Below are 17,059 nucleotides of genomic sequence, written 5' to 3' on the forward strand. Positions count from 1 at the left end.
TAAAGCCTCCAGCCAACCCTCCCGGGGGACTCCCACTGGGGTCCCAAAGAGCATGTGTGCCCTGACTAGTGTCTAAGGAAGGGACGTTCTCTGCCCGTTGGCTTTATTTTTCTAAAGTGTTCTAAAGAGTGTTTAAAGGAAGTAATCTCCCCACTAAATTAGGTACCAGCAGTGACCCTGGGCTAAGACTTTTTAAGACGTCCAAGTTCCTCTCTGGGGTCCGGCTCACGGCGGAGGGAAGATGCTAGATGGGTGACGATTTCATCACATGCTAAATGCCCTCTCCCCTTTCCTGCAGGGACTTGCTTGGTTTCTGAGCATCCTTTAAACCCAGAGGGAAGAGCGCACATCAAGACAAATTAGTGTCCACATGGCTAGGAAGAGAGATCATGTTCTCTTCAACACATATGGATGCACACACATGTGCAACATGCACACGCAAACGTACACACAGAACCGGGCAGCAAGACTGCCTACATGCAGAATAATGGGCAATGGTATGGGGTATGAGGCATGAGGCAGGGTGGTGTGGGACACACACCAGCCCCTTCCCCAGCAAGCCAGGTCCTCTGACAGACAACTCTCGTCGCTTAACAGTGATATTGAATGCCCGGTTGGTACAAGGAAGGGGAAAGAATAAACAAGAGAAACTGGGAGTAAAACAGAGCATTTTTCCTGCTTTCCACCTCCTGGAAAGGGTCCACCCAGAAGGTCCAGCAATATCTGGAGCTTTAAGGGGTCTTAGCCCAAAGAACCAGCAGACTTTGTGCTCGGTCATTTAGAAATGCACCACACCATTCACAATGACTTATAACACAGGCTCTCCTGTGGCTGTTGTTACCAACCAGTGAGGTAGCTTTTCCAAGCCACTTTGTCCTGAAATGCCACTTCTGGGGCTTGACAGAGGCCTAAAGATCTTGAGGATGAGTTAAATGAGACCATCCAGAGCATTTCACTTCCTGCCGGGGCGTATTATCATCAGAACTGGGAAAATGTATCTAATATTCTTCCATTTAGAGTTTTTATGAACTATTTTAAAATCTCAGGCAAGAGTCCTTCCCTGGTGGTTCCAATGTGCCCATGAGAAGGCTGGCCTTCAGGAGCCCAGGTGACTTAATTAGTTCACTAACTAATTAGAAGTGTAGCTTTAATAACAGGAGTAAGAAATTGAGATCCAGCTTCTACATTCATTCATTCATTCTTTCTCTCTCTTCAATGAATAGTTGCTGCGTGTGGTTCTGACCTGGCCCTGACCTTTCCGAGCAGGTGCCATGGGACTTGTGCAAGTCCCAGTCTCTTTGTGCCGTGTGAACAAAGAGACTCGGCACAGTGAGAGGAAATCAGGCTCCGTGAAAACGTCTCATGGCTTCACCCATCACCCCCAACCCAGTGTGGAACCGGCACGACGGAACTGAGCGGCAAGACAAATTTCTCCACTCGCATTTGCCTTGGGGTCATTCGGGAAGGTGCTGGGTGTTCTAAGTGAGCTGCTTTCTAACTGGAGCCCAAACAGCCAGGAGAAAGGAAGGCTGGCGCTTGGCTGCCCCGCAGTTCCGCGATGGAGGGGCTCTCCCAGACAAGAGCAGCTCTGGGCACATGGCAGATGCCAACAAGCCAGACATGCCATGTTGGTGCCAAACACAGAAACATCTAGAAAGAAATGAGGCCTGGGCAACCCCTTCAGGTCTAGGGGAGCCACATCTTTACAGGTGGGTAATGAAACCAAAATGATGTTAATAATGATATATGTCACAAAATATACTAAGTGTTCACGTGAACTTAGGAATGTGTTCAAGCAATGAAATTCTGCTTTGCACAAGTAACCCTGAAAAGAATTGTCTCCGTGTTGGAGAATCAAAGGACATGATGCCGAGGGGGACTCAGGTCTTAGAACACCAAGTCTCCTAAAGGGATAGCATTGAGTAGATAGGAACACAGGCTTTAGGGACAGGCAAGGCTGGCTTCCAATGCTGCCTAAGAGTACTACCCTTCTTCAGGGGGCCTGCAGCTAAGAATAGACCACTTTATCCCTGTCACTAAAAAATACTGCCATTAGCCTTCCAGGTTTAGGTGGCATTACACTAGAAAAGCCTGGTGCTCTTGCTCTAACTTCCGACCGAAAAAGTCAACAGAGTTATTGAAAAAACAACTTGCCTTAGACTAGCTCTGGGAACCACGGCCTGGATGGGACTGCAGCTGAACGTGGAAGACACATGCTTGAATGGACTGAGTGAGTGAGTGTGTAGATGTGTGCATGTCATCCTGTGAGCCCAGCAGGGCTGGTCTGGACTGAGTCTGGAAAAGGCTCTGTTCACACTCATGGTGGGTCCCTGTCTCTGGAACATGGGCTGGCATGACAAGAGAAGCAGAGAGCCCACACCCACCCCATTCCATAGAGGTGACATCATCCTCCTTCCCCAGCATTCATGCCTCTTTCCACATCCGTTCCAGGATAGAGCAGCACACACAGCCTGAGGAGCAAGATGGGGCAGTGAGACCCCGGGAACAGCACATGCCGGGGCAGGAAGTCTCTACCATGCTGAATGTGGACCAGACAACCAGACTTCATTAGACCCCCGTGGGAGACAGCCTCGGGCCCACATACCTTCTCCACATGATCCTTCATGGTGATGGATATGGGGCGAGGAGCTTTGTGCATTACCCCTACAAGAATGGGGACGAGCACTAACGATGCTCCAATACCCTGCCCAACGTGGGGACAACATGGAGCTCCCCTTGTTCAAGGACAAGTAACCAAAACACACTAACACGAAGCCTTAAAGTCACAACAGCCAGAGCACAGCAGACCTTTCCCATCTGCATTATCAGGACCTCCATACTCGACTTGTAGCCTCAAGAACAAAAAGTCTCCTCAACAGCCTTGAGCCAGGAGGTCCAATTAGGGCCAAGAATGTTCTTTATGCATGCCACTCATCGAAAGCTCGCCCTCATTCCCAGGCCCTAGGTCACCTGTGGTGACACCACCCTTCCCACCACCACCAACACCCTCTACTTACCGCATGAACAGGGTTGCACTGGTCAATGGGGCTCTTAAAATCCGTTCTTAACTCATCAAAGGCAATGATCTGAAATGAAATACACGGAATGGAGACGTTTATGCAAAGGTGAGTCAATATGACATGTCAAAAGCTACCTGGAGATTTGCTTCAAAGTAAGAGGGGAGAAAGCAAAAGGGCATCGATGACACAAGACCGGCCAGAAGTCCGTCGCTGCCCAAGCTGGTGATGGGCACTGGGGTGGATTACACCCTTCTACTGCTGTGTTTACCTAAAAAACCCCAAACAGGAAAGGGGAGAGGTCTTACAACTAGTAGATAAGTAAGTCCTGGAATCTAATACCCAGTACAGTGATTCTAGACAACAAAACTCTATCATAATAACAATAAACGAGTATTTTTGAATTGTTCCCTATGCTAGAAGAAATGATAATTATGGGATGGCCCAGAGGTGTTAGCTAATGCTACAGTGGCAGCCAATTGCAATGCAATGTATCACCTTAAACTTACACGATGTTGTATGTTAGATATAGCTCAGCTTTTTAAATCCCCCAAATAAAATTTTGTAAGCATTCTGTGCTTTCCCAACACGATGGTGAGCGCAGGGTGCGGGTAGGGTAAGGGCACAGAAAACACACTTTCAGCTTCTCATTAAGGAGGATGCTGTTGATTTCTGTTGTTGTTTATTTTGGCAGAGATGCTGATTGGAAGTAAAAGGAACAGAAATCAGGCAAAGAAGGAGGAAAAAACAACAAGACAACAGAGTTGACGAAAATAGAAATAACTCCATCTCCACCTGCCACAGGCTGGACCACCAAGTCCTGGACAGTCAAGACTTCACAGCATGGTCCAGAGAGGTAAATTCATTCTGGACAGAGACTCATAGCTCCCGGAGAGCAACGGTTTCCCCACTTGTCTGGAGGGGAGAATGCTAGAGGTGACCTTCTCCAGTTATGGAACAAGGCGTGGTATAGCCACAGAAAGAAATAACTAGAGGTGATGCTCCCTGACTCTGGCCACCTTCTCCCCAGAAGGGTGACTCAGAACAAGGTGGCATTTGGCCAGTGGAGATAATGACTCCCCATGACTGTACAACCCAGGGGTCTGAACTCTTGGACAGAATCGCCAAAGCAGTGAAGTCAGCCTACCACCCCTGAATGTCCCTGTCCCAGCAACACAGGGCTGAGAGTAAGTGCCACGTGAGTGAAAAAAACTTATTTCTCTCTACAAAGCGGGTCTAATTTCAAAGCAGTCACATGTCATCCTGATTTCAATTCTCCTGCAGAATTAGGAGAAAATTCTAGCATAATGTGTATTCAATAGACACATTCCCCTACCACCCCTTGCCAGGCACTTAATTATCCAGCCTGTACTTGAGCCCTTTAGTAACAAGAAACTCGTCACTGACTGATGATGCTTATTCCATTCCTGGTTACCTCTAATTACTCATTGTCTTCCTGTATCAAAGTTACATGAATCCCCGAGGATCCCGTCCACAGTCCAAGCCAGGGTCAGCAAACCACAGCCTGCAGGCCAAATCCAGCCTGCCACACATTTTTGTACAAACTGTGAGCTAATAATGGCTTTTACACTTTTAAAATAATTGAGAAAATCAAAATAAGAATATTTTGTAACATGTAAAAATTATATTCAAAGTTCAGCTTCCATAAAATTTTATCAGAACATGGACACATTCTTTCTTTTTTTTTCTTTTTCTTTTCTTTTTCTTCTTTACCAAGTGAGAAAAGGGGAGATAGACAAATTCTCGCATGTGCCCTGACTGGGATCCACCTGGCAACCCCCGTCTGGGGCCAATGCTCTGCCCATCTAGGGCCATGCTCACAACCAAACTATTTTTAGTGCCTGAGGTGGAGGCTCCACGAACCCATTCTCAGCACCCAGGGCCGCTTGCTCAAACTAATCGAGCCATGGCTACAGGAGAAGAAGAGAAAGAGAGAGAGAGAGAGATAAGTGAGGGGGGAAGGGTGGAGAAGCAAATAGATGGTTATCCTGTGTGCCCTGGCTAGGAATTAAACTCAGGATATCCACACGCTGGGCTGATGCTCTACCACTGAACCAGGCGGCCAGGACTATAACACAAACACATTCATTCTTTTATATACTGTTCCTGTATGTATACTTTCATACTACAAGGGCAAAGGTGAGCAGTTACAACAGACACCACAAAGCCCCAAATAGTTGCTATCTTGCCTTTTACAGAAAGAAATTGCCAATCCTGGTCTATTCTTTTATTTGCCCTTAGAGCTGCACTATCCAATATGGTGGTCACATTTGGCTAAAAAATTTTAATTTTAATTAGTTAAAATTAAATTTAAAATTCAGTTCCCACAGTTCAATTGCTCAAAACCACACCTGTCTAGCAGCTATTAGCACAGATATAAGACACTTTCATCATCACAGAAAGTTTAATTGGACAACACTACTTTAGAGGCCCACACAATAGCTCAAATCACTCACTTGGAAGGAACCCAGCTAATCGTTCTTCTTTGAGTTAAACCTCTCCAGCCTTTATTTATATAAACTGGCACCAAGTTGCCTCATCATCCTAATAGCCCTTCATTGACATTACAGGTAAATGTCTATACTAAAATATGTATTAACACCACATTCAAGGTGAGGTCAGCCTGCACAGAGTAAAAGTATCAATCAACTCCTGTATTCTGTAACCTATGCCTTTGTTAATGCAACCCAATAGCATTAGCTCTTTGAGGACCACATCACATCCCTGGCTTCATATTGGCCTTGCATTGCCTAAAAGCCCTGGGTCTTTCTTTATGTGCTTGAGTTAAACCCAGTCCACTTTATTCTGCAATACACATGTTAGATTTGGGGACCTAGGAGCAGAAACTGACTTTTAGCCCCTTAATTCTTCCCTATTCAGATTGGTCCATTGGTCCAGCCTGATGAGAAATGATCTATCCCCTGACTACAAATCCTAATGAGCATAATGTTCTCAGTATCCATACCCACATTCATCCTGATATAAACGCAAAGTGAGCAGGACCCAGGCATGGCAAGCTCCCGGCTCTGCCCTGGGTCCCACGAGCCAGGCATCAGCAAGCCTTTCACCTATTATTTATCCAACTATAAAGATAATTTACCGTGTTTTGATCTAATCAACTGAAAATGAGTCCCTGGGTGGCTTTAGAACCCCTTACTAGGTGAACCACCTAGTCTTATAAGCTCCCCAAAGAGACTAGGAACCCATGGGGGAAGTCCAGCTATAACTGGAGACATACCTATACAGCTCCCAGGCCCGGTCCTGACCTGTGCCCATGTCCCTGTATAAGAGCTGGGAGGTGGGTCTGGAGCGAAAGGTAGAGGAGTCCCTGGGGATTCCGAGCTGCTGAACAAGTAGGAGAACAAGTGACTCCGGCCCCCTCAGCTCAGCCCACAAGTATAGCCTATGCTTCTGAGTTCCATGAGAAAACAGGTCCTTCAGAGTGCTTCCTGCAAGTGGAGCTGGGCAGGCACACAACGAGGATAAAGACTCTCAGCATCCCCGCCTCCACATGGTAACCACTCACTACAGGACAATCATTCAACTTCAGTGAGCATCTACTACACACAGGCACTGGGCGAGGCCCTGCAGAGACAAAGACCCAACAAGACACAGCTCCTGTCCTCAGCAGCGTCCTGGGCCAGAGGGGGAGAGAAGCAGGTACACAGATCATTTCAATGATGACAATAACAGCCACCTCATATCACCACATGCTCACTGTGTCGGGCACTGGGCTTCATACTGCGCTTGCTTTTGATGGTTTGACACACCATGAGGTAGGTCCTATCACTACCCCCATTTTAGAGATGAAGAAACTGAAACCAAACATCGTTCAATTATTTGTCCAAGATCACTACTCTGGTGCCAGGAGTCAATCCAAGGCCTCATGTGTCATTGCAATGAGGATGAAATGAAATCATGATCGTAAGGCACTAGGTATGATGTAAGTCACGATAATGATTATTCCTGTTGGTACTGTACTTATTAGCATCGTGCAGATGTCTGGGCCTCACCTGCCCAGCCTCCCTGCCCTCAGCCGTCTTTGGCATCACATACTCCAGAAGAATGTGGACACTGTACAGGGGAGTGGGGCAGGAGGAAGTGGGTAGGAACCATGGACAGCAGCACCATGTGGCCGCAGCGGGCGTCCTGTCACAGGTGGGAGACACAGCAACGATGCTAGAAGGAGGCTGGAATTGGCAGGTGAGCTGGGAAGGGAGGCCCCAGCGGCCCCAGGATTAGATCATATCAGTCCCCAGACCTGAATGATGAGTACAAATTGGGGAACACAGGGTACGGCTCCTGTACCATTGTCTCTGCCGGAATTTGCAGACGCAGCTGGTCCTGACACTGCTTCGCTGGTCCCCTTCTAGTTAACGAAAAACAAAGACACCCCAGAGCCGTGCACTTCTGGTACAGAAGCCAGGAGAGTGGAAGAAGGGGACAGGTCCAGCCAGCTCCCGCTGCCACACAGGGGAGCGCCGCAGACTCCAGCTAGCAGCCATCCTGGTCAGGGTCAAATCCAGAGAGGAGGGGGCGAGAAGGCCCACACACCTTGCTGAGATGTGGGGGGAGGGGGGACAGGCACTCTGAAGAATACAAGCCATGAGAGAGGGCAGCGGAGAGCATGGCAGCCGACAGCCCTCTGTGACCTTCCTAGTCCCCTCCAGGCCACAGCCCCCTGCCCCACCCGTCCCCAACTCAGCCGGCCCACTGAACACACAGCTGCCACTTCAAGCAAGTCGGGAACCTCAGAGCCTACTGTTCCCGTCACTGTTCCAGCCTCAGGCTCCACTTCCTCCCACAAGCATGTGCTTGCTCTGGCATCCTCAGTTCTCAAACATGAGATTTCAGGAGCAATGTCTGGCTCAAATGGTTTGGAATCCCCCAGACATCCTCTGGAGTCTTGGCCTTCAGACCCACACCAGCTCTTGGAATCATTCCTCCTGGTCCCAATGTCCTCTGCTCCTTTGGGTAAGCAAGTGCCTCCTCTAGCTCCCAGGCCTGCAATGCCACTGGCCCTTCCCCTCCATCCTAGGTGGTTGCTGGTTTATGTTTGATATGTTTAATGTGTGCCTTTCCTGGTTGCGTTCTTACAAAGCATGGGTATGTCTGTGTGCATGTCATTTTAATCTACCTAACTCGTACCTCCTTCTTTTACCTTTTGTACTTAGCAGCGTGGCCAAGTGTGCCCACTATATTTTGTCTATACAATGAGAGACAGACTGATTTTACCTTTGCACCTCAAATAATTCTAGAAAATCCCCAAGCAGGTTCCCTTAGGGATTGGTGTGCAATCTCGGGGGGATTTGTACCTAAGCATGGAACTGCTGCGTCATGAGGTGTATGGATTTTTTCATTGAACCAAGTACCCCTCAACTGCACCCCCACATCCCTGCCAACACTTGGCAGCATCCAGCTTCTAGTTTTCACAGCCTAATAGATTTGAAGTGATCTCTTTGTTGTTTTAACCTGCATGTCTCCAGTTAGACTCTAACTGTTAGAGCGTCTCTTCATATAATGGTTAGTCTTTGGGGTTTCCTTTCCTGTAAAGTGCCTGCTTGGCTGCTCTGCCCACTTTTTTATGGGATCACTACCTTGATCTTTTCTGATCTGCATTGGTTGCTGGTGTATCATAGATGTGAGTCCCCCTTCAGTTTCAGACACATTCAACACCTCCTCTCGTCTATCCCGTTAATTAGCTCTAGCTGTAGTATCCTTTGTTGAACGGAAATCATCCATTTTTGCCTTATGTTTTATACTTTTTAAAGTGTTAAGAATTCCTTCCTTGCCCCTGAGACACAAAGAACCCTGCTAGGTTATGAGCGCCTCTGGGGTTAGGATGCTACGCTCCAGAAGAGGCACTTTGTTCCGGCCACTGCCACATCCCTAGCATCTGGGTCGGGGCCAGGTATACAATAGTTGCTCAGTAAATACCTATTGCAAGAATGAATAAATGAATGAGTTTAGCCATCTTTGTATCCGTGGCCTAGTGTTTGCAATAAATGTTAAATGATTACATGGACAAATATGATATATTTTAAACTTCTCACAATATTTTCATAAATATGTCATGAGTGGATCACAACCACCCACTTTTGTCTGATCTTCTTGCAGACAAAGTGGGAGACATCCTTCCCCTATGCCACACTGTCCTTCTAGGTGGGAATGTGCATGCCTAACAACAAACCATCCCCACACCCAAGATGTAGCCCAGGCGGAATACCGCGTGCAGTGCCGCAGCTCTGAGTCTCGTGCCCACCATCACACAGCAGGTCTCAAGATTCAGAACCTCTGTCCAGACCTGTCACCTCCAGATCCACTAATTAACCAACTGAACTTACCCGTAATCAGGGGTGTGTGAGGATGTTCTGCCTTATAAAAGCATTTACTTCAGGTGGTATACCAGAAATATATAAAATAGTGAAAAATATTTAAGAATGAAAATTAGATTCAGTAAAAAAATGTAAAAATTTAGAGAAGGAAACACACACACACACACACACATACCAAAGAGCCAAGTTAGTCGGCTTGAAACGTCTGAGTTGCCCAGAAGCTAAAGTGGACAGAGAAATCAGCTACATAGTTCTTAATATCCATAAAGAAAAAGCATACTAGTTCCTAGGGGGAAACAAACTACCCCCAACACTCACATCTAAAAGCCATTTACTGCACATACTTTAACTCCAGTGGGGCACACACACAACACAGCTGACACAGTGATAGGTATGGATTTTTATTGCAACATCCCTCAGTCAAGGCTGAGAATTCAACACAAAGTGGGACCCAATAAAAACACTCTCCAGGGGAGGCGAGACAAGACACTACGGTCCTGGTTTTGAAAGTCCTTCAAATAATCTTCCACTGATATATCCCCCAAGCTGACATTTCACAATGGAGAGCAAGCAAGTGCAGCTGAGCTTCTTCAGCAAAGACTTAGACCACAGTCTTGCTTGGTAGCAATGGCTCCTTACAGCTTGGAGGCCCAATGGGCCAACAGTGACATTGACAATGAGTTGTGAAAATTGAGGAGTCTAACCAGGCTTCTCCCTCCTGCCTGGATGTCCACTTTGCTTCTGCCCAAAGGTTAGCTGTGCTGAACAGTCTCCAGTGACCTGTTCAGACCCCTCTCCACCCTGCTGTCTCTTTGTCCTCTGGCTTCCATTGTTGTTAGGCCCATAGGAGGCACGAGCAGAAGACTGCAGGGTCCTCGTAGGTTACTTACTCACCTTCCTGCTGGATGGTGGCTTGGCAGTGCCTCTCTCCTTCATATGAGGCCACAGCTCCCGTCTGGGGACCCCTCATTCATCCCTCTCATGAAGTTCCGGGACTGCCCCTCCCCTGCCCCTTTACACCTAAACTGCTAACACCTTCCCCATCCGCTAGACGCTGCCTCTCCTCAGTGAATAGTCCTTCCATGAAGCTTTCCCCATCACCCCTAGTGAATGTGCCATCTGTTGGGACCCGAACTGTTACAAAAGCCTGCAAGAGACCTGAAGGTTGGGCCACAGTGCTTGTCCTAAAAATTAAATAAATATGGAGGCATGTCACCATGTGAACAGATGATGGACCAAGTCCTCAACATTCTGCACCAAGAGAAGGAAATTATTTTGGCCTGAAAAAATTACAAAGCAAGCACTGCTGGTTACTACTGTCTCTAGTCGCTCAGCAAAGGGTCTTTTGGTTTATTTGGGTTTGTTTTTTGTAGTTCTCAGTAATGCTGCTTTGGAATACCTGGCTGTGAGCAATATGGCTTCCTAATGAATTCTCCAGGTTGAACTGTTTGCAAAGTGCGCCCCTAAGAAACAATAGGAAGTGACAAGATGTAGGCAGTAATGGGATACAACCAATTAAAGTTTGCAAGACATCTGCTGATCCTGGTTTCAGAAGCAGGTTTCAGACAATGGCTAAAATAAGTGTCTACAGAGGCCACTCTTAGCTTATGACTGAATAGAAAGAAAATCAGCATGTAGAAGATCCTCTTTATTAAAAAATAAAATACCCACAGCAATCAGACAAGAAAAAGAAATAAAAGGCATCTGAATTGGAAAAGAAGAAGTAAAACTATCATTATTTGCAGATGATATGATATTGTATATAGAAAACCCTAAAGTCTCAGTCAAAAAACTACTAGACCTGATAAATGAATTCGGCAAGGTGGCAGGATATAAAATCAATACTCAGAAATCAGAGGCATTTTTATACACTAATAATGAACGGTCAGAAAGAGAAATCAAGGAATCAATCCACTTTACCACTGCAAACAAAAAAATAAAGTACCTAGGAATAAATCTAACCAAGGAGATTAAAGACTTGTACTCGGAAAATTATAAAACATTGATAAAAGAAATCAGGGAAGATAAGAATAAGTGGAGGCATATACCTTGCTCATGGTTAGGAAGAATAAACATCATTAAAATGTCTATATTACCCAAAGCAATTTATAAATTCAATGGAATACCAATTAAAATACCAATGACTTACTTCAAAGATATAGAACACATATTCCAAAAATTTATATGGAACCAAAAGAGAACACGAATAGCCTCAGCAATCTTGAAAAGGAAGAATAAAGTGGGAGGTATCACACTTCCAGATATCAAGTTATATTATAAGGCCATTGTACTCAAAACAGCATGGTACTGGCATAAGAACAGGCACATAGATCAATGGAACAGAACAGAGAACCCAGAAATAAACCCACACTTTTATGGACAACTGATATTTGACAAAGGAGGTAAGAGCATACATACGAGTAAAGACAGCCTCTTCAACAAATGGTGTGGGGAAAATTGGACAGCTACCTGCAAAAAAATGAAACTAGACCACCAACTTACACCACTCACAAAAATAAACTCTAAATGGATAAACGACTTAAATGTAAGCCCTGAAACCATAAGCATCTTAGAAGAAAACATAGGCAGTAAGCTCTCTGACATCTCTCGCAGCAATATATTTGCTGATTTTTCTCCACGGGGAAGTGAAATAAAAGACAGGATAAACAAATGGGACTTTATCAAACTAAAAAGCTTCTGCACAGCTAAAGACAATAAGAACAGAATAAAAAGACAAACTACACAATGGGAGAATATATTTGACATTGCATCTGATAAGGGGTTAATAACCAAAATTTATAAAGAACTTGTAAAACTTAATACCAGGAAGACAAAAAGTCCAATCCAAAAATGGGCAAAAGAAATGAATAGACACTTCTCCAAAGAGGACACACAGATGGCCAATAGGCATATGAAAAAATGTTCAACATCACTAATGATTAGAGAAATGCAAATTAAAACCACAATGAGATATCACCTCACACTAGTCAGAATGGCGCTCATCAATAAAACAACACAGAATAAGTGCTGGCGATGATGTGGAGAAAAGGGAACCCTCCTGCACTGCTGGTGGGAATGCAGACTGGTGCAGCCACTGTGGAAAACAGTATGGAGATTCCTCAAGAAATTAAAAATCCAACTGTCTTTCGACCCAGCTATACCACTGTTAGGAATATACCCCAAGAACACCATAGCACTGTTTCAAAAGAAGAAATGCACCCCCATGTTTATGGCAGCATTGTTCACAATAGCAAAGATCTGGAAACAGCCCAAGTGTCCATCAGAGGACGAGTGGATTAAAAAGCTTTGGTATATATATACTATGGAATACTACTCAGCCATAAGAAATGATGACATAGGATCTTTTACAACAACATGGATGGGCCTTGATAACATTATACTGAGCGAAAGAAGTAAATCAGAAAAAACTAAGAACTATATGATTCCATACATAGGTGAGACATAAAGATGAGACTCAGAGACATGGACAACAGTATTGGGGTTACAGGGTGGGGGGAGGAGAGGGAGGGGGTTGGGGGAGGGGAGGGGCACAAAGATCATGGCTTTTCAGTATTTACCATATTCCCCCCCTAATCTATAGACAGACAGCAAATATTTACTTATGGTGTTTCCACTATAAAGACTGCTATTTTAGGGACAAATGCTGATGAACCATTTCAGCAGTTCCTCCTTCTTCAAAGATTTACATGTCAACATAGAGCTCCATGTTTCATAGGACATACTCAAGCTCACTCCATGCTCCCTGGAGCTTTAGCACAAGGCAATACCCTTTTTTTGTTTGTTTGTTTTTGTTGTTATTGTTGTTGTTGTATTTTTTCTTTTATTTATCTATTTTTTGTATTTTTCTGAAGATGGAAATGGGGAGGCAGTAGACAGACTCCTGCATGCGCCTGACGGGGATCCGCCTGGCATGCCTACGGGGGGGGGGGGGGGGGGAATGCTCTGCCCATCTGGGGTGTTGCTCTGTTGCAACCAGAGCCATTCTAGCGCCTGAGGCAGAGGCCATGGGGCCATCCTTAGTGCCCCGGGTGGCTTTGCTCTGGTGGAGCGTTGACTGCGGGAGGGGAAGAGAGAGACAGAGAGGAAGGAGAGGGGGAGGGGTGGAGAAGTAGATGGGCGCTTCTTCTGTGTGCTCTGACTGGGAATCGAACCCGGGAATCCTGCACACCAAGCCAATGCTCTACCACTGAGCCAACCGGCCAGGGCCTAGGAATGCCCTTGTTGAGCAAGCTACCCAAAAGAAAATTATATGGAGCAACCATGACAGACCGAGCAAGTCAGTCTCATACTATTCATCACCAGAACGCTGCAGCCCGGTGTAAACAGTTTCAACTTTCTTGGGAAGCAGCACGGCAGATTGGGAAATCCTGTCCAAGGGGTCCTATACTGCCCCTTCATTTGGAGTTAACCCTCAAGGACCCCTACCAGGACAACTTTGGCAAATGCATGTTACTCATATACCTTCATTTGGCAAACAGTCGTATGTCCACATTACAGTGGACACATATTCCAGGTCTATAGTAACCTCTGTCAGAACAGGAGAGGCTGCTAAGCATGTTATAGCTCATTGTCTGTATGCATTGTTCTATTATTGGATTTCCTAAACTGGCTAAACTGAAAATGCTCCTGCATATGGAGCAAAAGCATTTACTGTATTTTGTCATGCTTACAATCTTTAAAGTTAAGGTATTATTAAAGGGTACTCAGCAAACATTTTAAGGTCAATTTAAAAAAAAAATTTTTAAGGGGGTAGTCATATCCTGGAACTCCTACGGGTCTACCATATCATGCTTCTTATTTTAAAAAAATTTACATTTCTTTTGAATGCTGATGAACAGGAGACACCAAATCTTTTTCGCCTGCAAACTACTACCTTCTTTATTAGATCCAGCTAATAACACTGTTTTGTCTTTTTCCAAATAGCTCCAGATATATGGAAAAGATTTATATAGGCAGATGGGGATCCTCAAACCCCTCAGCGAGATCTTCTGAGCATGGCTTTTAAGATACCTAGAGGCAGAAAAAGCCCAATAGAGATCAGGGGAACTACCAGCTTTTAGGATATACCCTTAAAGGCTCCAACGCCCCAAAGGGGTCTCATAGGATGCCATCTGGGTCCTGCTTCAATAGTGGAAAGGAAGGTCATTGAGCTAAAGCCTGCCAGGTTTACATGCCTCTGCTGTGAGGAAACAGGGACACTGGAAGGTAGGCTTCCCCCTCGCTCCTCTAAGGGAGTGTTCTGTCTCTTCCAGCCCTGCTCCAGCCACCTATTTCCTAACCTTGCCCAGAATGCTGGGGTTAGCCACTGAAGACTGAAGGTGCCCAGGGCCGTCGGCCCCATCTACGACACTGTGGACAAGCCTAGGGTATTTCTTCCAAGAAGTAGGTAAACTGATCTCATTTGCACAAAGGCCACTTAACTATGTTTTGCCTGAATAGTCAGGTTTTTTATTCTTCCCTCAAAGATCTCTGTTGTGGGTGTTGATAGTCCTATTTTCTGCTGCTTTGCTTAATATATAGTGTCTCCTTTATCCCTCCTACCTCAATGCCCCACTCATATTTCAGGCTGGGACCTACTCCTAATTTAGAGCTCTCTTTCCCCCTTTTGCCAACTTCTATTATGAATCTACCTGGATACAGCTTAGTGTATCCCAAGGTTCTCTTTACCATGCCACAGTCGCAGAGCTCGAAGGAAAAGCAACCTGGTCTCATCTCTCCAGGCAGAGGAGAACAGAAGCTCCATATCCACGCATGCTGCAAATGGCTTTTCCAGTCTACCTGAATCATTACCAGCTAGAAGCAGTGGTCATTGGGACTTGGACATGAGCTACAAAGTATAGAATGGTGACAATTCCAGTGCCATGAGGACTTTTCCTGGATGTGGACTTTTTCTGGACTCCTGCTCCCTGTGACAGCTCCTAACAGACTGAACTGTAGTTGGGTTGCATTTTTCAGGAATTTGGCATGGTGATGGGGCCAACTTGGACTTGGTGAACATGTTAAGGACACTATTCTTTTATGGATTTTTGCTGTTTTGGCCAAGAGTTTTCTTAAAGGCTTTTATTCACTGTAAAAAAAATAGAAGACTGGATAAAGAAGATGGGGCACATATACACCATGGTATATACTATTCAGCTAGAAGAAATGATGACATCGGATCACTTACAGCAGAATGGTGGAATCTTGATAACATTATGTGGAGTGAAATAAGTGAATCAGAAAAAAAACAAGAACTGCAGGATTCCATACATTGGTGGGACACAAAAATGAGAGTAAGAGACATGGACAGGCGTGGGGTGGTTACGGGGGATGGGGGGAGGGGGAGGGGGAGGGGTACAAAGAAAACTGGATAGAGGGTGACAGAGGACGATCTCTTTGGGTGATGGGTATGCAACAGAACTAAATGACAAGATAACCTGGAAATGTTTTCTTTGAATATATGTACCCTGATTTATTGATGTCACCCCATTAAAATAAAAATTTATTTATAAAAACAAAAAATAAAATAAAATAAAATAAAATAGAAACCTATAGCACAGGATGGAGGGGCTTCTGGAGTGGTTACTCAGTGAGGAAGGCATGATCTACAGAAACACTGTCAACCAAAGCCCTACAACAGGTATTTCTTTTTGACTATGATTATATGGCCATAAAGAAATTACGTGAAGGGTGTAAACCCAGCCATTAACTCTGGTGACCCTGAGTGTGGGAGGGGACAGTCATGGGGTGGGAATCGAGTTCCCGTGGGTTGAGGGAGTAGTTAAGAAAGAACAACAACAAAAACCACAACTTTTTAAAGTGGTTGAAAACTGGAATGTCTGCTATAACCCTTATCATTCCATTTATAGAAAACAGGTATGTGGGGTCCATAAAAACAATGCAGGAAAGTGTAATCACCAGGACACTAACAGAGGTTGTCACCAAGGGCTTTCCCTACACAGCCGATCTTGCGCTGTTTGCAAATTTACAATAAGTATGAATTATTCATGTAATCTGGAAAATACCCCCCGAAGCTATGTATTTTACTGTTTATTGTTGTTTTTAATTTCCCTGCTTTTCTAACTCTGTCGTCAATCCAAACTCACTACTTCCAACTGAATAAACCACAGCACCGTGGCCACTGTCCACCACACTTGCTCGGGCTTACTAGTATTGCCGTGGGTGTGTGTGTGTGTGTGTGTGTGTGGTCTTTATCTATCTCTGTGTTCCTCTTCTTCCTCCCTCTCTTTCACTCCTCAGGTCACCAGCACCTGAACAAGTGCATGGGACACCGAGGACCCGTGCCAGAAGACCCCATCAGGCCAGTGTCTATACCGAACACAGGGGCCACATACCTTCCTCCTTGCCCAGGCCCCAGGAGCCCAGATCTTAAACCAGGCTGTGGGCGGCCCGGCCTGCATTCAGGCAGCATCCACAGGGTCCCACCAGACAGCCAAAGAGCCTTCTCTTCCATTATCATCTCAGGAGTTGGGTCCTGACAAATCTTTTCCTAACCTCTCACTCCCCAGAAGAGAGGTTGTGAGGCCTCTAAAACCTCATGTGACTAGCAAGCAGTTTGTGAACAGCCTGCCAATTTGCTAAAAGAATTTTTGTTATCGTGTCAGTTTAAATTGGAACAGTCCTTCCTAATGCTGCCCACCCTGAGTGTGTTTTGCCAAAAACAAC

The 17,059-nt window shown here is 45.4% G+C and overlaps 1 protein-coding gene across 4 annotated transcripts in view; it reads right to left on the reverse strand.

Annotated features, from left to right (window-relative positions):
- Nucleotides 1-17,059, reverse strand: part of CNIH3 (cornichon family AMPA receptor auxiliary protein 3) — a 141,022-nt gene that overhangs the window by 36,301 nt on the left and 87,662 nt on the right. For 3 of the 4 annotated variants that reach the window (XM_066237511.1, XM_066237509.1, XM_066237512.1), the window contains exon 2: nt 3,018-3,086. In XM_066237511.1, coding sequence (XP_066093608.1) covers nt 3,018-3,086 — 69 coding nt within the window. Of the gene's footprint in view, nt 1-3,017; nt 3,087-10,267; nt 10,325-17,059 lie in introns of those variants that run through there. The other variant, XM_066237510.1, reaches the window with a different exon arrangement.

Source organism: Saccopteryx bilineata, chromosome 1 (assembly GCF_036850765.1).
Source record: "Saccopteryx bilineata isolate mSacBil1 chromosome 1, mSacBil1_pri_phased_curated, whole genome shotgun sequence".
NCBI lineage: Eukaryota > Metazoa > Chordata > Mammalia > Chiroptera > Emballonuridae > Saccopteryx > Saccopteryx bilineata.